The sequence below is a fragment of the Myxine glutinosa genome, chromosome 8 (assembly GCF_964187855.1).
Source record: "Myxine glutinosa chromosome 8, kmMyxGlut1.1, whole genome shotgun sequence".
Classification (NCBI taxonomy): Eukaryota; Metazoa; Chordata; class Myxini; order Myxiniformes; family Myxinidae; genus Myxine; species Myxine glutinosa.
This window is the reverse complement of record NC_136268.1, coordinates 99,266,636-99,287,597: the sequence shown is the minus strand read 5'-3', so window position 1 is coordinate 99,287,597 and position 20,962 is coordinate 99,266,636. Positions and strand designations below refer to the sequence as shown.

Here is a 20,962-nt window from a genome sequence, read left to right as displayed (position 1 = left end):
CAATATCCTAACCCACCTGGGCTAGTTTTCACTGCCATACACCCCATAAGCTATAGCTCCTTTGCCCCACTATGGGAAGGGTGGCAGGGATGCCACCCTTACCCACCGGGCCCATCGCTCATCAATCCCCCAGTCCTCTGGCACTAATAAGCCCCCCTTATTCAGAGGTACTGGGTCCCGCCTCGGCATCTAAAGCCGAGGCAATCCACGGGGGCGCCTGCTCGCCGGTGTAAGGCCTTATCCGGTCGGCGTGGACGATAAGAGGGAGGGCTCGTGGCCCCATTTTGATCTTAATGACCACGTCACAGATTTGCGACAGGACGACCCCCGGGCCTTGCCAGGGAGAGGTGAGTTTCGGGCACCTATCCTACCTCCTCCGGGGATTGAAGAACCAAATCTTCTTCCCCGGAGTGTACTGACTCCCCTGGCTCTGGTGGTCGTACCTGCGCTTCATCTTCTCCCCCGCCAGATGGAGTTGGCGGCGGGCGAAGGCATGGACTAGCTCCATGCCTTCCTCTAGGTGACGTGCGTACCCCTCCCTCGGCGGGTTAACCACTGTGTCTGGCACGGGACCGCATAGCAAGTCGGCGGGAGCCCGTAACTCCCGCCCATACATAAGCAACGCTGGACTGCATGCGGTGGCCCCGTGCTGGCTGGTTCGGTAGGCCATGAGCAAATAAGGGAGATGTTCGTCCCAGTCATCCTGACGGGTGGCGGTGAACAGTGCCAGTTGTTGGATTAAAGTTCGGTTGAATCTTTCCACCATCCCGTCAGATTGAGGTCTTAAAGGCGTTGTTCTGGTTTTCCGAATTGACAGGAGACTGCACACATCTTTTAGCAATTTGCTCTCAAAATTTCGTCCCTGGTCGGTGTGCAACTCCTGTGGAATCCCATGCCGGCACACAAATCCTTCCACGAAGGCCTGCGCTACCACCCCTGCTTCTTGGTTGGGGAGGGCGTAGGCCTCCGGCCACTTGGTGAAGTAGTCCATCACAACGAGGATGTACTTATTACCTAGGCGGGTGCAGGGTAGTGGGCCTAGGATATCCATGGCCACCCGCTCTAGGGGGGCCCCCACCTGGTGTAATTGAAGGGGGGCCCTCATCCTCCGTGCTGGTCCCTTTTTGGCAGTACAGGCGTCGCATCTCCGACACCAGTCCTGTATGTCGCGCCCCATATTCACCCAATAAAACCTCCGGCGTACCTGCGATGTCGTCTTTGTCCTGCCCAAATGGCCGCCGGGGCGGGTACCATGCACCTGTTGCAATATATCGGTCTTAAATTTATTTGGGACTACCACCAGCCAGGAAGTTTTATCAGAGGGAACCTCCACCCACTTGCGATACAAGATGTTATCCTTCAATTCCAGGGTCTGCCACTGAGCCCAATATGCCTTTGTTTGCGCCCCGAGGGGGGTGACCTCTTCCCCCTTTGGTCTTTGCCCCAATTTGACCCAATTGAACACTGGCCCCAGGACAGGATCCTCCTGCTGGGCCGTGCTCCATGCCAAAGTTCCGAATTCCTCATCTGCGGTTAGTGGCAAAATTGGCCCTCTCACCCGGGTTGCCCGGACAACGAGGGTCGGGTCCGAATCGCCCAATTGTTCCCTCTCCTCGTGTCTCGCACAAAATTTGCAGTTTTCCCCCAGACAAGGACGCCGAGAGAGTGCGTCCGCATTACCATGGGCCTTCCCGGCCCTATGGGCCACATCAAAATCGTACTGCTGCAACTTTTCCAACCACCTTGCAATTTGGCCCTCTGGTTCCTTGAACCGAAGGAGCCATTGCAAGGAGGAATGGTCAGTTCTAACCAAAAATTTCCGCCCGTACAAGTATGGGTGGAAATGGTTCATGGCAGCCAGCATAGCCAATAACTCTTTGCGAGTGACGCAATAATTTCGCTCGGGCCTACTTAAGGCCCGACTATAATAACCAATCACTCTCTCCACGCCCTCCTGTGTCTGAGACAAAACTGCGCCCAATCCTTCCTGGCTCGCATCCGTGTCCAGGGTAAATGCCCCGTTGCTAGTGGGGTAAGCTAGAAGGGGTGCGGATGTTAGACACCCCTTCAATTTTTGGAAGGCCTCGTGGCACTCCCGTGTCCAATTAAATCGCGTCCCCTTCTCCGTAAGCCGGTGGAGGGGACGGGCCAACTCCGCAAATTTCGCCACAAAGCGCCGGTAGTAGGAGCAGAGTCCCAAAAATCCCCGCACCTCTTTGATGGTACGTGGTGCGGGCCACGACTCTACCGCTTTAATTTTGTCTGGGTCCGTTTTTACCCCCTCGCAACCGATGACGTGGCCTAAATAGGCCACCTCCTTGGCAAACAAGGTGCACTTACTCGGGTTCAGCTTCAACCCTGCCTGTCTGAGGCACCCGAACACCTGGTCCAAATTAGCTACTGCCTGGGGGAACGTTTTGGCATGTACTAGGACGTCATCCAGGTACACCAGGCATGATTGCCATGGCATGCCGCCTAGTACATGCTCCATCAATCTTTCAAAGGTGGCGGGGGCGTTACACAAACCAAACGGCATCACAGTAAACTGATACAGTCCCTTACCTGTGGAAAATGCCGTTTTCTCCTTCCCTGCCCTATCCATCTCCACCTGCCAATACCCACTCTTGAGGTCCAAAGTTGAGAACCAATTTGAGCCCGCAACGGCATCGAGGGTGTCATCAATCCTTGGCAGGGGATATGAGTCCTTGAGTGTCACGTTGTTTAGCTGGCGATAGTCCACGCAGAACCGCGTGGTCCCATCCTTCTTTTTGACCAGCACAACAGGTGACATCCAAGGACTTCCCGAGGGCTCGATCACGCCTGCGTCGAGCATTTTTTCAACCTGCTCGTCAGCTTCCGCCCTCTTGCTCCAAGGGAGCCGTCGGGCGGCCTGACGAATAGGCCGGGCCTCACCGGTGTGGATCTGATGTTTCACCAGGCCCGTACGTCCAATATCCTCGGTGGACAGGGAGAAGAGGTCCAAATGGGACCCAACCAGTTTGTGTAAGGCCTCCCTCTGGGTACCTCCCAACTCTACGCTACTACGATTTACCATCTCGCAAATGGGATCGGGCCAATTCCTACTTCTTATTGAAGGCTCCCCCCGGGGTCAGCTCGGCTGGACGTTCTCGCCCCTCACTGTCGCGACTTCCTCAACTGGGGTGCAGCCAGCTACCCTCGTGCCCCTTACTATAGTGCGTGGTTCTGTACTCGTATTTATTACTCGGACGGCCACTACCGGTCCGTCCGTTTTTACAAGGGTGCGGCCCACGATTAAACCCGGTATGGACTGCGCTGCCACCGGTTCGACCAGGCCGCAGGACTCCTGCCACGTTGGGCGAGCTGCCCACTGGGCCGGCACTATCGCCTCGGCCCTTGGGGGAATGGTCACGGCCTCGGAAGCCTCCAGCTCCGCTCTCTCGGCCGTGCTCACTCCCCCTAACGGCAGCTCTTCTACTCCCACCTGCAGGATCCCCCGGCACAAGTCGATTTTACAACCGCTGGCAGTCAACAAATCCAACCCTATTAAACATGGGTCGCACACCTCCGCCACCCAAACATCTATCTCCCTCCTTACCGACCCTAACTTGAGGGTCACAGAACCACGCCCTATGATCGGGGCCGTTACCCCGGTAGCAAGTTGCAAACTATAATTTTGCAGGCGCTGGATCTTATCCCAGCCACCTGCGCTCGAATCAAGTACCACAGGGCTGATGATCGTGGCGCTAGCTCCTGTGTCCACTACGGAGTCTACCCCCATGCCGGCAATTTTGCATCTGATTGTCAGGCTACCGGTTCCAATTTGGCCACAATAAATGACCTGTCGCGTCAATGAGGGCTCTCCTCCATCCTCTTCTGCCGAACACCGCCCTACGTGCCCGACACCTTCTAGTTTCCCGGGGTCTGGCGGGGGGGTGTCTGGGGTCGGCTAACCCGCTCCCCTCTGGGCGGAGTTGAGGACCTCAACCGCCGGGGATCATCCCGGCGCGTGGCTCGACAGTGCCGCGCCAGGTGACCCAGACGGTTGCAAGTATAGCACCTCACCTGATAAGGTGCTTGTCTCCGGAATTCCAAATTTCCCCCCCTGTAGGTCCGAATTGGATTACCCGCTCGTGGTCCACCGCGGGCCACCTCCGGGGCCGCCTGCCATGGTCCAGGTCCCGCCAGGCGCTGGTCCACCAGCCTCCAGACCATGCCCGCCAGGTCAGGACTCACGTCGGGGGCGGGCCCCCTAAGGGGTCCGCCCTCCATCGGGGGTCCCACCTGGCGGACCGCCATTGCGAGACGCTCGCCCCCCCGGGCCAGGGGCCTCGCTGCTTCCCAACGGGCCGCAGCGTCAGCCGCCTGGCTCAGAGTCTGCGGGCGCCACATGGCGAGCTGTTGCCGGAGCTCAATATCCGGGAGGGCCTGGATAAAATGGTCCAGCGCCAGGCTTTCCCGGGAATCCGCTGCCATGCTAGCATGTGCGATCCCCACTGCGCGGCGAATGTCGTGGGCAAGTTCCCCGATGGCTTCCTGGGGCTTGCGTTTTCGCAGCGCGAGCTGAGCTTTAACAAGCTCGCTCTGCTGTTCAATGCCGAATCGATTAATTAGGGCGTCGCGGAGGGCTGGCAGGGTGAGAGCACCCGCTGGTAATGCCGTCAGCACCTCCGCCGCCGCGCCGCGCAATGCGGCCACCAGGTGTACTCCACCTTCGTCCTCACCCCAACCGTTGCCCTTACACACACAGTCAAACTGCGCCAGGTACGCGCGTAGATCACTCTTGCCGTCATACGGCGCGAGTGGGACCTTGTGGGACCACCTCGTATGCGAGTCGTTGCCCGCCTGCCGGACCCCGTGCGTCGCCCCTTGCGGGATCAGCGCGGGGCCGAACCGGCCGGGCCCCCACAGTACATTACCCCCAAGGGGCTCTCGTGCCTCCCCGGTCCCTCCAACAACTACCCCTGTTGGTGTCGATGCATGGGTCACACCTCCGCAACCCGCTACCCATTCCATACCACCACAACCTTGCTCACCCACACCTCGCACCTCTCGTTCCATACCCTCCGGACCAGCCATACACCTCACTCTTGGCCTCTCACGAACATCCGGGTCTATCTCGACCCCCAAGCTTATTAAATCACCTGGCGCATCATACGCACGACCATATTGGTCACCACTTACACCGGGTCCTCTTTCTCTTCGCTTCTCCTCCATCACCTGCGAATCCCTCATCCGGTTAATGAGCACATCATCACGATCCGAACACAGACTTTGGACCAATTCTTTTACTTCCTCCTTTATCTCTTTCTTATCCTCTCTCCGTCGCTTCTTAATTTCGCTCACCCCTTCTTCCACTTCTTCTAATTTCTGCTTCACCTCCTTCATCTCCTCGTGCGCCCCTTTAAGTTCTTCCTCTAACTCCACTTAATTTTTTTCTATGTGCTCCCGCACCTCCCGCTCTTTAACCTCCATCACCACTACCACCTTGTCCATTTTCCTCGTCAGGTCCTCATGTACCGTCTGACACTCTTTTTTAATTACCCCTACGTCCTTTTTCATCTCCTTCTGTGTCGATTTTAAACCCTCTATTACCGCTGTGTTCTTTACCTGGTCCCCCAACTCCTTTTGTCCCACTGTCAGTTGTTCTACTCCCAGCGTCAACTCCTCTATACCCCCTTGCAATTTTACAGTCCCCTTTCTCACCTCCTTCTCCATGTGCTCCTTACAGTGCCTCACCTCCTCGCGCACTCCTCCGACCTCCTCACTCACACCTCTTCTGATCTCTTCTCCCATCACTTGCATCTCCTGCCCAGATGCCACCCTCATCTGCTCCATTTCCTCCCTGTGAGCATCCAGTTTGGTTTCAACCCCCATTCTGACCCCCTCTATCTGCTGCCCCATTTGTTTAACTTCCCTTTCCGCTTGGTCCCTCATGTCCCTCAATTTGCCTTCCATACTGTTTTCTAACCCCTCTAACCCATTTTTCACTCCCTCTATCTGATTCTCCTGGGCAGCCATTCTATTTTCCACCCCCATTAACCCATGTTTCACCCCTTCTATCCCATTGTCTAACCCCTCTAATTTCTTGTCTAATCCCTCACCGGTACCCCTCGCTTCGTCCCTCATTACCCCCATTTGGTTTCCCATTACCCCCAATTCGTCCCTCATTGCCCCCATACTGTTTTTCATTTCTTCATTATTCTTGTCCATAAGGGCCTTCATTTGCATAAGAAAAAGGTTCAAATCCACCAGTGGCGCTACTAAGGTCGCGGGCGCGGTCGCCGTGGCTATGTGCGAGGCGCCATTTTGCGCGCCCGCAACCTCGTGCGCGACGACGCCATTTTGCGACCCTGCTACCCTCACTGCTTCGCTCTCCTCATGTCCCTCAATTTGATCCTGGATCGACCCTGCCTCACTCTCCTCTACCGGAACCCAGCCGTCTTGATCTGCCATAGCGCGACTTTCAAAATTCGGGTTTTTATTTTTTTTGTGAAACACAATCAAATTTCGCCGTTATAATTTCGAGCGCGTGAAACGCGCTCCGGGACCGATCCCACTTCCCGACACCAATTGTTACGGACACGACTTATTAAGATGTTATGCTGGGCCGAGCGGAATGGCCGCCGTGTTCGCACAAGTTACCCGATTATACTCGAACGTTGGCCGAATCGCGCTACGCTAGATCAATGAAGGAAAGGACACAACGGCTGGGTTAAATGACACGACACCAGGGGTACAGTTCTCAAGACCTCCGGAGGAGGATATAATATGGGGTATGCAGAACGTTTATATTACACGGCACAAGAGGTACAGCACAGAAAGGTGGGCACTTAGACACGGTCTTATCTTAGCCCCGACAGACCACAGACAAACGGGACAAGACTGACTCACACAGGGATTGATGGCAAGGAAGGGCAGGTAGTCGATGGCTCAAGGTGCACCTTGGCTCAGGGGCAGAATCGACTCGGTCCGGTCCAGAGATGCGGGAGGTATCTCTCAGCGCTAGGAGGTGGCGTCCTTTTTTCTTCGTAGCTGAGGCGCATCTTACGTCACCTCCGTCTTCCTGCGCATGTCCAGCGGGGAGTGACACGCCCACGGCTCGTTAGCTCCGCCCCAGATGGAATCGGTCCGCCGCTTCTTATTGGGTGCGGGGGGTTACCGGGCTCCGCCCTTGACGAGGAGCTGACAGTGAGCCCCTGAGTGGTAACCCCGTCGGAGCACATGGTCAATGGCGGCTAACCAAGCCGGAGTGAGGACGCGCACTCCCCGCGCCGCTGTTGTTGTTGGTGTTGTTGTTTCATGAGGAAGAGATGCGGGGAGGTATTGGGAGGTCCTAAACTTACTACTGGTGCCATACAATCACATTCTGGTGCAACGAAGAGTCAGAATTAATGGAAACGAGTCCTTAACTGACATAGACTAAGAATAACTAGCAAGATGTCCTATAGTTGTCTACGTGAGATGCGGTGAACCTGGGTACGACATTTAATGGGGGAAAAAGGGGAAGGTCGGGGCTACAGAGTGTTGTTTACAGACAATGGGACTAGGGAATGGGGGATTGGGGATAGTTGGGGAGTATTGGGGAAATAGGGGAATATTTACAAGCGGATATGGATGGAGGCCAAATCCCATATCCGCAACAATATCAATCTGGTGAGTTTCTTTTACACTTTGGTGATTTATTTGTTAAAAGAACCATGTCACTGTCTGTCGCAGCAAGAAGTCAACAGGATTACATCACAGGTGGCGTGGCAAAATGTACGGACAGGTGCATTTGATGATTGGCTTCACAGTCGGTTATACAAGGGTTGTTGCGTTCTGTATTAGTGGAAAACAACTGCTGCACGTCTCCAAAAGTTATTGCCGCTTCCTCTGGAGATGGTCCGTCAACTCGACAATGCTGTTTGTCATGGAATGGTGGCTTTACGAAATTACGGCATGAAACAGCGTGCTATTGCTCGGCAGTATGGCATCACTCAAGGTCAGGTGTCAAAGATCCTGAAACGAAATGCTCAGAGGGGTGTCCCTACTCCAATACCGAGGCCAGGACGTCCCCGCAGAACCACAAGGAGGGATGATCGCCAGCTGCACCGGTTAGTCCGCAATGGCCGTACCAAGTCAGCTAATCGGCTTAGGGCTGAGTGGCAGCAACTGACAAATGTGCCTGTATCCAGAAGGCTAGTCAACCAACGACTGGTTCAAGCAGGCTATCGTGCCAGGCGTCCCCTGAGAAAGCCACGCCTGACCAGACAACACCGCCAGCGCCGATTGCAGTGGGCCAGAGAGCACCGTCAATGGCAGCCAGGACACTGGAATCACGTGATCTTCAGTGACGAGTCTAGATTTCTGGTCTATCGTCAAGATGGCCGCGTCCGAATGCGCAGACAAGTGCATGAAGCCTACAACAAAGATTGTATAGTGCCAAGAGTCCAAGCTGGAGGTGGTGGGGTGACCGTTTGGGCTGCTTTTCATGCAGGGGGCAAAACTGACCTGGTTGTTCTGAATGGAAACCTGAACCAGTTGAAGTTCAGGACCATTCTGGAAGAAACATTGCTTCCATTTGCTCGTGCAGCCTTTCGAGGAAACTTTGTCTTCCAAGATGACAATGCACGGCCTCATCGTGCTCGCACGATCCAACACTTTCTTGCTGACCGTGGTGTAGAGCATATGGAGTGGCCTGCCATGTCCCCGGATATGAATCCGATAGAGAACTTGTGGGCAGAATTAACGCGTCAAATCGACAACTTGGACCAGCAGCCGACCTCTGTGCGTGAATTCAGCAGGCTATTGTCACTGCATGGCAAGCGATTCCTGTCCAAACCTTGGCAAATCTCATGAACAGCATGCCTCAACGTGTACGTGCTCTCCTGAATGCTCGTGGGGGTTACACGAAGTACTGAACTGTAATTTTACTGTCCGTAATCGCAGTCGTAATTTAACTTTTGTTTTTGTTAAAAAAAAAATTGGCTAATGTGCAAAATAAAGACATACTTCTGGAAGGTACAGAAGTTTAACACAGTACTGTCCATGAATTGAGTTCGATATCAGTTTACATCACTTTCAAGGATCAATTTATTTGCTTCGAAATGTCAAATGTGGTTTTTGTTTCTTTTAAAGGTCACATTAACAAAATCTAGAATAATTTCAACATAATTCCAATGAACTTTTGGTTCTAAGTCATCTTGAAAAGTAAGTTCACCCCCACAAAAACAATATTCCGTATTAAATGCCAAGTCTGTATATTCGATTTTGCTGAAGATCTGAATATGGATTCGGAGATTTTTTTTTATTATTATTATTTTTTTGTATACAAGATCGAGGCTCGTGAAAGAGCTAACATTAATCACACAAAAAGACAACACGACACACAAAACCGACACACAAAAAACAAGGGGAGCGGCAGACAAGATGGGGAGAGAGGGGGAAGGACACAAAAGAGAGGGGGAAGAGGGGGAAGCACACAAACACAACATTTGAGAGCAGGGACATCAGGAGGACTTGGGGGGAGGTGGGAGAGGAATAAAACATATGAACACTTCAAGGACTCTGGGGTGAATTACCGGGGGTAGAAAAGATCAAGGTTTTCGATGGGGGAAGATAAGAGATGGTGGTGAACAGCTGTTTTAAAGACCTGGAGGGAGGAGTGGGATTGAAGGGAGTGGGGGAGTTTGTTCCAGAGGCGGGAGAAAAGGGGAATGAAAGAGTGAAGGTGAGCAGAGAGCCTAGACTTTGGCAGTTTAACCATAAGAGGGTTGCAGGCAGATCTTGTGTGACCTGAAGGAATATTGGGGGAACAGAGCACAGAGAGAGCTGGGGGAGCAAGGCCGGAGAGGAGTCGGTAGAAGACAGAAAGACCACCAACCTCCCTGCGGTGAGTGAGTGAAAGGCCCTCGGTGTTGACTACATCGCAGGAGATTCCAATGATTCTGAAAGCTTTGGCCTCAACAGTGTGAAGCCGAGCAAGGTGTGAGGCAGGAGCACCAGCCCAGAGGGGGGAACAGTATTCCATTGAGCTGCGGATGAAAGCCTTGTATGTGGTGAGGAGCTCAGGTGTGCCAAGGAAGGACTTCGCATGACGGAGGATGCCCAGTCGGCGACTGGCTTTGGAGGCCAGTTTGGAAATGTGGTTTTCCCAAGAAAGATCATGGCAGATAGTGAGACCCAAAAGCTTGAGCGACAGAACTTCTTGGAGAGGATTGTTGAGAAAGTAGATGGGAGGGTTGTCCAGTCGGTCCTTTCGGAGAGACATTGTAAGAGTGTGACTTTTGTGCCTGTATCCAGAAGGCGAGATGAGAATTATTTAGTTTTTTAAGTGATTCTTCACCATTGAGAGATGGGGCCAAATACTATACATTGCGGGATATCTCAAAAAGTTATGGATGGATTTGGACGATATTTGGTTGACATGTTGTATGTGTGACAAGGAAGAATCTTTGATTTTGGTGAAGATCTGAATTTGGATTCGGATATGTGCATTTTTTTTTTTTTAAAGTGATTCTTCACCATTGAGTAATATGGCCAACCAGGCATAGGTATGCTCCCTCCTGAGTGCCGTTGTAGTTCCACACGGAAATCCTAAAATGGTGGACAATATGAATGGCACCTTTTAGAAGTTGTTAGAAATAATTATATTTCAAGCAGGTGATTCTCCTTTACTTTGGAATTGAACTCACCTGTGGTGAGTTGCAGGTGCCTGCAATATTAAAATCACTGATTCATCCAGTTTGAATAGAGAAAAGGAGTCATTCTGATGTTTTGTGTCACTGTGTGTACCATAATGAGCATGGAGAAAAGAAAGAAAACCAGATAATTGTCTGAGGAGGTCAGACACAGGATTGTAGCCAAGCATGGACAATCTCAAGGCTACAAGTCCATCTCCAGAGATCTTGATGTTCCTGTGTCCACCATACACAATGTCATCAGGAAGTTTAAGGCCCATAGCACTGGCCAACCTCCCTGGACGTGGCTGCAAGAGAAAACTTGATCGAAGATTACAGCAAAGGATTGTTCGAATGGTGGAGAAAGCACCTCGATCAACTGCCAAACAGATTCAAGCTGACCTTCAGACACAAGGTACGATGGTTTCAACTGGCACCATCGGTTGCCAACTCGATGAAAGGGGGTTCTATGGTTAGGAGACCCAGGAGGACCCCACTGCTGAGAGAGAGAGAGAGAGAGAGAGAGAGAGAGAGAGACAGACAGACGAAAGCCTGACTGGAGTTTGCCAAAACACACCTGAACAAGCCAAACTCCTTCTGGGAGATTGTCCTGTGGACAGACGAGACCAAATTAGAGCTTTTTGGTAAAGCACGTCATCTCTGTTGACAGTGAACAAAATGAAGCCTTCAAGGGAAAGAACACCTGCCCTGCAGTCAAACATGGAGGAGGTTCAGTGGTGTTTTGGGGTTGCTGTGCTGCCTCTGGCACTGGGTGCCTTGAATGTGTGCATGGCATCATGAAATCAGGAGATTACCAAGGCATTTTGGAGCGCAATGTTCAACTCGGTGTCAGAAAGCTGGTCTCCATCGAAGGTCATGGGTCTTGCAGCAGAACAATGACCCCAACACACTTAAAAAAGCACCAATGAATGGTTCAAGACAAAACGCTGGACTGTGCTGAAGTGGCCAGCTACAAATCCAGATCTAAATCCCATTGAACACCTGTGCGGAGATCTGAAAACAGCAGTTGGGAGAAGGCACTCTTCAAATCTGGGAGAACTGAAGCAATTTGCACAAGAAGAGTGGGCCAAACTGCCAGTAAGAGAGGTGTAGAAAGCTCATTCATGGCTATAGGAAGTGCTTCACTGCAGTTAATTTGTCCAAAGACTGTGCTACCAAATATCAAGTCTTGGGTGTCAATAATTTTGTGAATGACATTTCGTTTTATTTTCTGATTTCAAAGGATATATTAAGTTATGAATCAAAAATAAAGGTTCTGTAATATTAATAGTGAAATAAAGAATTGTGGAGACCAAATTATTTTGTCAATTTCAACTTATTTTTAGAGAAAATTGTGTTATTTGAAAAAAGTCCATGGGTGCCATATTTTTGGCCACGACTATGTATGTATGTATGTCTGTCCCTCACAAACGTCCACTAATCAGAGCTGAGGATCTGGTCACATTACAGGGGGACAGCAGATCCTCCACTCAGCAGATCCTAGCCCATCTATGCCGTTGTTAGATGAAGCGATGAAGCGTTGTTAGTTGCCCTGCATTTGTGAAGCGAAAAGCAGGATTAGGTGAGCGGTTGCGTACATGTGTGTACATTTTAAAAATTCATTTTCTCAGCAACCTTTGGTCCGCATGACATGAAATTTTACCATCGGAGCTCCTCCACCTAAAAAAATTTTATTCATAATTATGACCATCGGTCATGTGGTACGGGACGGTAAAACCTTTGAAATGGCCCTTGTATTGGTTGGTGATACAATTTTGACCTTTATTTGTTGTAAGTGTTATGGTTGTTGGCATCAATTTAAGTAATTTGTGACTTGTCCATTTAATTATAATGTGTATACGAATTATTTTTCATACATACAAGTGTTTCTCTTTGCAACCTTTCCAGCTGACTTTTTTGTGGGATTATGAAAACAAATTCTACAGATGTTTAGCTTTTAAGGAGCTAGTATTTTTTTCGGATTTCAACAATTATTCCCTTGTGAAAGGGGTGTTGGGGAGTTACACCCCGATTTATTTTCTACCAGAAAAGAGGTTTATACTACAACTTGTTTGGTCCATAGCAGTGCACTGTCAGAAATATCAATCAATTTCCTTTTTATCTCGCACTTTTCATTTGGAAGCAAAATCCCGAATCACTTTACAAAGGAAGAGCTAAGAAAGGAAAAACTTAGCAAAAGCAACAGTAAAATGGTGATTCAAAAACCAAAATTTGAGGCTCTGCAGATTTTTAATTGCAGAGAAGCATATCATATCTGAAGAATGCTCAATCACCAAAAGTCTTTTGTGAGGATCTACCAGAAGATGTCTGTTTTAAGACTAACTTTATTGCAGGAGTATATCAGGTCCGATTCGTTTGGAAATGTCAGTGGGAATACTTTCTTATTTCGACTTTGAATGATTTCAGCATATTTCAAAATATATACATTGATTATGTGGGAGCCATTATAGTGTTTTGAGGATTTGAGTGATGTGATCAAATCTATGAGGGCTTCAGTGAAGAATCAGGGGAGCCTCCTAATAGTTGGCGCATGAATCCAAGTGTGAATTGTTTTTAATTGGCGTGTGAGCCAAAGTTTCAATAATTGCCTGATTTGAGCATGAGCAAATTGGGTATTGTGATGGAAGATGGAACAAAATGGATAATTTCAGTTTTATCGATTATAGGAAAGACTTTGGTGCCACTTAGCTGGGAATCAATAAACGTACAGATCCCAAAGTTTAAAATCTTGAGTTGAATCTTTCTGTGGACACAGGAGGGGCTAACAACCAGCATTGCGGTTGCAACAACATTGAGTATGAGAAAGCTCATGGATATCTGTATTTTAATTTCAGACAGGAATTCGAAATTCCAAAAGACGGCACATCATCATGTTCAATGGACAGGTGGATCGGGCCGTCATCAGCACAGCAATCAAAGTTGATAAATTCCATAAAAACGTACCAGGTGGATGCAGATAAATAGAAAATGAATGCATCGAGAACTGGGGAGCACCGCAAGATCGATGAATTTGGTCTGATGAATAGCCGGCAATGTTTGCCATGTTACTATTGGATTAATCGTAAAATCCCAGTTGGCTCGTTAATGACCTTCAATGTGGGATAATCTGCTTTCCCCACCTGGTCTGGTCCATTCACGATGATTGACTTGTTCCCTTCCCTTGACATAGATGGTAGAAGGTCATTCTGAATGATTATCGGTCTGACCCTTTTCCTGCACTTGCACCATAAAAATTGCATAATGAAGAGGATTGAAAATGGTCAAGTAATATATTAGGATGAATTGTCAAAAGCAGCTGATGGGTCTCGATGCGTCAGGACTTTGAAGACTTAAAATGTAATTTGTGACGTTCAGGAGCGCAAACCCAGTGCTAGGTCACAGTTTGAATCCACAGTGGAAGGTTCTTCAAAGAGAATGCTGATGCAAATATTTCAGTAGCTGAAATGGTGATAACCCATTCTAGATTTTTGGAAATGAGAGGTAAATGAAAGATCCGTTAATTTTCAAGATGATTTACATTCAGTTATTTTCATGACAAGTGGACAGGGAACAAAGTAAGGAAAGGGTCAAAGGTGATGGAACTGAATCCAGTGAAGAGGTTGTTTGTTACCCTTGGTGTTGCATTTGGGTCCATATGTGCATTTGTCCACACAATGTATTCACGTAGGCCACAAACGCCACCTATTGGTAGCCAGTTGTACATGTTATCTTTTTCAGCCCAGTACCTCTATAAAGTATTACAATTAGAATGCGAGTACATCTATGAAATACGTATTATAGAAACGAGCCCTGGTGAAGGTTTGCAATCGTCGATTGTTCTTTCTCGGTTTATTTGCGTCATTATTGATTGGCTCTGTTGACCAGCAGGTAAGAAGTGATCTAAAAAAATAAGTATTATATTGTGTCGAAGAAATAGGAACCGTCATTGGTACCTCTGCCACCGAAGGTGGATAGAGGTTATGTTTTCACCCCTGTTTATTTGTCTGTGAACAAGATATCTCAAAAAGTTGTGGATGGATTCAAATGAAATTTGGCAGAGATGTCGTGTATGTGACAATGACGAAATGATTAGATTTTGGTGAAGATCCGGATTCGGATCCGGCTAGTAGAATTTTTTAAGCGATTCTTCACCATTGGGAGATTGGGACAAAAATTATATATAGCAAGATATCTCAAAAAGTTGTGGATGGATTCGGACGAAACTTGTTGGAGAGGTTGCATGTATGACGAGGAAGAATTGATTCAGTTTTGGTGAACATTTGTAAGTAATTCTTCACCATTGATACGGCTAAAACCGATAAAAAGCACTGTATCTCCAAAAGTTATGGATGGATTTGGACGAAACATGGTGGACAGGTTGTGTGTGTGAGACAAGGACTAATCTATTCATTTTTGGTGAAGATTTGAATATGGATTTGGATACGAGAATTTGATTTTTAAGTGATTCTTCACCATTGAGAGATCGGGGAAAAGCGATATACAACAACAACACAACGGGCGTTTTAAGGCCATTTTGCCTGCTAGAGCAGGGGTTTGCCTTGCCCTGACGATCTTCTCCATTTTGCCCTATTTTCTGCATCTTCCCTTGTTGTCCCCCGTCGCACCGCGGAGCGAAAGGGGGACTATGGTTTTCCCGGGCGTGCGTGCGTGCATGCGTGCGTGCATGCGTACGTGCGTGCGTAAGCGAAGGACCGCATTCGAATTTGGTGTGTAGGTGCAACCCACGTCAAAATCCAAGATGGCCGCCGCCATGTATGTCTGATGCCATGTATGTCTGAACCCTGTGAGCGGAATATCTTGAAAAATAAGCGAAGTACCAACTTCTAATCTGGTGTGTGGATGTATCTAGGCATAAGGAAGAACCCTATTAAAAATTGGTTCGCCACGTCAAAATCCAAGATGGCCGCCGCCATGTATGTCTGAACCTTGTGAGCAGAATATCTTGAAAAATAAGCGAAGTACCAACTTCTAATCTGGTGTGTGGGTGTATCTAGGCAAAAGGAAGAACGCTATTGAAAAATGGGTCGCCCCGTCAAAATCCAAGATGGCCGCCACCATATATATGTCTGAACCTTGTGAGCGAAATATCCTGAAAAAGAAGCGAAGTACCAACTTCTAATCTAGTGGGTGGGTGTATCAAGGCATAAGGAAGAACGCTATTGAAAATTGGGTCGCCACGTCAAAATCCAAGATGGCCGCCTCCATGTATGTCTGAACCTTGTGAGCGAAATATCATATCATAGAATGTTTTCTGCGTCCTCCACTTTGTCAACTCGCATCACTTCCCCGACGGGGGACCTAGGCGTAACGCTTGTTAACCCTCTTGCCCGCATTTCTTCTTCCATCACCTTTAGCCAAGTCTTTCTCGGTCTTCCCCATCTTCCCCGTCTTCTACTTTCTTCTACATTCATTTCCATCACTCTTCTGAACCAGTCACTTTCATCCATCCTTCCTCAACACATGACCAAACAATCTCAACCTGTTTCTCTTCACAGCATCCATCACAGCCTCGATTCCCATCATCTTTCGCAATTCATCATTTGTCTTCCTCTCTATCAAGGATACTCCGCACATCCATCGAACCATTCGCATTTCCACCCTTTCCAGCCTTCGTTGCTGCTCTACGCTCATTACCCATGTCTCGCTCCCATAAATCATAACACTTCTCACACATGCAGCATACAACTTTCCCTTCAGCTTCAGCGACACTCCCCTCCTCATCAGCACGCCACTCAGTTCCCGAAACTTCTTCCATGCACATCTCACTCTAGCAACCGTTGCCGAGTCTGATCCACCTTCTCCATTCAGCATGTGTCCTAGGTAGCAAAATGTTTTTACACCTTCCAGCTTCACACCGTCTCCAAGATCCAACTCAACATTTCCTCCATCTGCAGCTCCCTCTGTGCACACCTTACACTTTAATGTAGCTGCCACAGTGGTTAATGACCCTCTCAGATCACGACATTTTTGATGAACCCACTCAGCGCACATTGTACATTGAATGGAGTTCACTCCGACACCCTTCCTGCACACAGCACATGGCCACTTCCCAGTTCTTTCCACCTCACCACATGCTTTACCACTTGCCATCACCTTCGTCTTTCCGATATTCACCTTTAGACCTTTTGTCTCCATACATTCCTTCCACTTGTTCATCTTCTCCTTCAGTCCATCCATACTCTCCCCAATCAACATCAGATCATCTGCATACAACAACTCCGACGGTAAACCCTCCTTTGCGTTCCGAGCCAGCACCTCCATCAGAGCTACAAATAGTAGTGGACTTAGTACCGACCCCTGATGCACTCCCACCTTCACCTCAAACTCACCACTGTTCCCATCCTTTGTCCTTACAGCTGTGCGCGCTCTTTTGTACATTGCCATCACTACTCTGATCAACCATTCCTCCACTCCTAACTTCCTCAATGCCCATGTCACTACTTTGCGTGGAACCCTATCGAATGCTTTCTCCAGATCAACAAACCCAAGAAACAACTTCTTCCTCTTCTCCATGTACTTCTCCTGCAACTGCCTCACAATGAAAAGCGCGTCTGTCGTTCCTCTTCCTGGCATAAATCCAAACTGCATGTCGTCGATCTTCACTTTCTTCCTTGTCCTCCTCTCCAACACCCTTTCCAATACCTTCATTCCATGCTCCAATAACTTTATCGCTCGATACGAGCCACAGTCCAGAGGGTCACCTTTCCCCTTGTATAGAGGGACGAGGGTACTCAGTTCCCAATCCACTGGAATGCGGCCTTCTTTCACCACCAGATTACAGATCTCTGTCATTCTCTTCACACCCCAACTTCCCGCTGCCTTCAACATATCTCCCACAACTCCCGTCGGCCCTCCCACTTTTCTACTCTTCATTGCTTTTATCGCTTCCTCAACTTCCTTCTCAGTTATCTTCTCTGCCGGTCCTAAAACTGGGTTACTCTCTATGTTGCCATCCCATTCATTCTCTGCATTCAACAGCATTTCCATATATATTTTCCATCTTCCTTTAATTCCATCTGGGTCCACAACGATTTGTCCCACTTCATCCTTCATGCAACTCACCCCCATCACATCAGTCAGGTTGGGGAAAAGCGATTATATGACATGATATTTATAAAAGTTGTGGACGAGCTATGACTAAACTTGGGGGATGAGCTGGTTAGGTGAAAGGACAAGCCGATTCGAAAGTTTTGCTTTTTGATAGCATTTGGTAGCATATATATTTGAAGCTCATCGGCAATGCATGCTCATCTCTGAGCTGTCTCATCTGAATTTGATTACCAACCTGACTATAAACTATCATCCTGCTGCTTTGCAGGCAGAGTGTGCATCATTGAGTATACAGTCTCTTGCAGGGCAGTTGGTATCCTCTTTGAAAAGCACTGCGGGCTCTTTGGAGCTCTGAAACCTGCACATGGTGGCCCTGCTTCTATCTTATCAGAGCAACGCTGAAAGCTTAGCGGCAGTTAATTAACTAGGTTACCCCAGGAAGTGCCAATTGTTTCGAGCAAAAGAGTGCCTGGGTGTGGTTGTGGAACCCTTGATGGAGGCAATGCTATCAAAAGGCAGACAAATTTGTACTACAGATCAATCGATGGCATCCACATACCACATGCTGTGAATAAGGGTTGTTGAATCAAAGGCAAACTTTATTGTAAACCATGTTGTGATCGCAAAGATTACCTGGAAATGAAAAATCTTGTTGAATATAACTTACACAGTGGGATCTTTAATGTTGTTGACTCTGGTGATCGGCAGGAGTCAACTGCGTTAAATATCCCAGGGTGCCTTTCAAAAAGAGGAGGGCATTGTGTGCTGGTACCCTTGCCTCATTTTGAATTCTTGATCTAATCTATAGGGACTAATCCTTTTGTAATTCACATGCTACCATAGAGTGAAAGCCAGCAGCCATGTGCTACAGATACAAGATGGTGATGATGATGGTTTTTATTATCGATATATTTTTCAATTTTTGAAAGCCTGATATTGTAGAGGAATATTGAATACCCATTTAGGTTTATACGCCTAATCAGGAGGTTATTTTTTCTACTAAAACTGAATGAATGCAGTACAAGTTTATATGATGTTTGTTTCTGTTTATGCCATTATTTTTTAATTTTCACATCGTTTCACCTTTTCCCACCTCTCAGCTGTATTCTTGCTGGGCAAAAATGACAGATACACCATCACTGATGTTTGGCCCATGGTGCGAATCTACCGGGGCAGCTTCCTCCTCATCCAGTTTCTCTTTCTGCTCGGGATCAATACGTACGGCTGGCGACAGGCAGGAGTCAACCATGTACTGATTTTCGAACTAGATCCACGGAACCACCTTTCATATCAGCACCTCTTTGAGGTGAGTTTTGCAAGGCTTGGTAGTACCATTAAACCTGTCATCCATCTTTATTTGGTGCTGATGCATTTGGAGGGAATTTCTTTTTTTTTTTTTTTCTTTTTTTTCCTAAATCGATAGAATCGGTCTTGGTTGATATTGCATTTTGAGAGGATATCGGGCATAATCAGTGATTCGGAAAGATTGTGTTTATATCCCCCAGATCTGGGATTGGATACATATGTTTGATGGATGTGGTCAAAGTTTCTCTCAGCATTTTTCCATACTATTGTTTTGACAAGGCAAAATTACGATTGTCTATTGGACCTTTGTCCATGATCATGTCTGTCAGTTGGTTTGTCATCTAAATTGATCTGCGAAATTGTCATACGAACCAAAGGAAGTGACTAAGTTTGTGGTTTCAATTGCAGCAGAGTTTAAATAAGAGGAAACATTTCATCTTTAAATCCAAAATATTGTCTCACGTGCTCACTTAATCGTGGCACTTAATTTTTGGTTCACGAGTTATCAAGTGACCACAATATTCGTCATGTGTGTGTGTCTGTCTGTGTGTGTCTGTCTGTGTGTGTCTGTCTGTGTGTGTGTGTCTGTGTGTGTGTGTGTGTCTGTCTGTCCGCAGCATAACTACCTGATCATATCATCCGATCTTGATGAAACTTGGGTGGAGGTTGATATCATGATCTAGTTGTGTCCTGCCTAGAGTGGGCGTATTGCGCCCATTGTGGGCGGAGCCACGCCTGAAAAAGATGTCTTTTTAGGGGGTAATCGAGTTCAAGCTACATCTTCTCCGATGGGTTTGGTGGAATCTGACAGGGGTTTTGATATTTAGTTAGGCCAATGTCATGTGTCTGGCCCCACGGAGCTCGATTTTTTTAATTTTCACCCCAAGGTCAAGGTCACAAGGTCACGAAATTTAGAAAAGTCTATTTTTGATGGTTTTATTACATTGTTCGCTTCCTGATAGGTGAAATGTCGTACATGATCTTATATTATCTCATACATCATGAAATACAAGTTTTCCATCAAATTTCCGAATCCTCGACCTTTGACCGTTGAAGGTCACAAAGGTCAAATTTTCAAAGTTGTCGGAATCAAACTGAATTTTCGGTATTGTGTAGCTAACTAGTCTCATAACAGATAATAGATTCCTATTTATATATTTTCAATGTCAGTTATGACCTTTGTCATTGAATACCGCTCGCTCGTGAACCATCGGCATCTCCTGACTTGTTTTAATTATATTTATTTTTCCCCTACCAGTTTCACCAGAGGGGCTATAGGTTTGCTCTCTCTCTCTCTCTGTTTGGCTGTGTCCGTTCGTGTCCATCCCACCTGTGCTTTTCCAGACTTTTTCCCCATACCTTAAACATATTGAACTGAAATTTTGTGCATGGCTTTATTGTGATAACTTGCAGAACAAGTTTGAGTTTTGGGGTGTGTCGCCAATTTCCACAAAGTTATGCCGTTTTTGGACTTGGAAAATATCCCATATCATGCATGGGTCAGTTTTCCAGACCGGTAGGGGACATGTATTGCAAAGCAATTCTCGTTGTGTGCTTGTTTATTTTACTAGCCCAGCCACAACCATGGAGGTGCATGTTGTGTTGAGTTTCCTGGATTCAGAGTAGATTTATCAGGTGTGCTACGAGTGTTGTCACACGCATTAAGTGCATGCTTGTGTACTGGTCAGCACTCCATCATGACAGCATGCATGTGGGAGAATGGTGTCATGATTTATTCACTTCAATATATGTACGCGGAGGACTCATCCATGTTACCTGCAGGAAAAGGAGACCATGAAGAAGATGGAAAATAAAAATAACATGTAGGACGCGATGCAGCCTGGATCATGTCAAACCAGGGACACTTACATTGATAATTTACATGTAACAATGATTCGAGCATAATTGTGACAAAGTTCATTTAGAATTTTGCAATGGCCCTCAGG

General features: G+C 47.8%; 1 protein-coding gene across 4 annotated transcripts in view; it reads left to right on the top strand.

The window, feature by feature from the left end:
- The window catches only part of XPR1 (xenotropic and polytropic retrovirus receptor 1), a 186,052-nt gene that overhangs the window by 125,799 nt on the left and 39,291 nt on the right, over nt 1-20,962 (top strand). For all 4 annotated transcript variants that reach the window (XM_068124915.2, XM_068124917.2, XM_068124918.2 and 1 more), the window contains one exon: nt 18,812-19,017. In XM_068124915.2, coding sequence (XP_067981016.1) covers nt 18,812-19,017 — 206 coding nt within the window. The remainder of the gene's footprint in view (nt 1-18,811; nt 19,018-20,962) is intronic.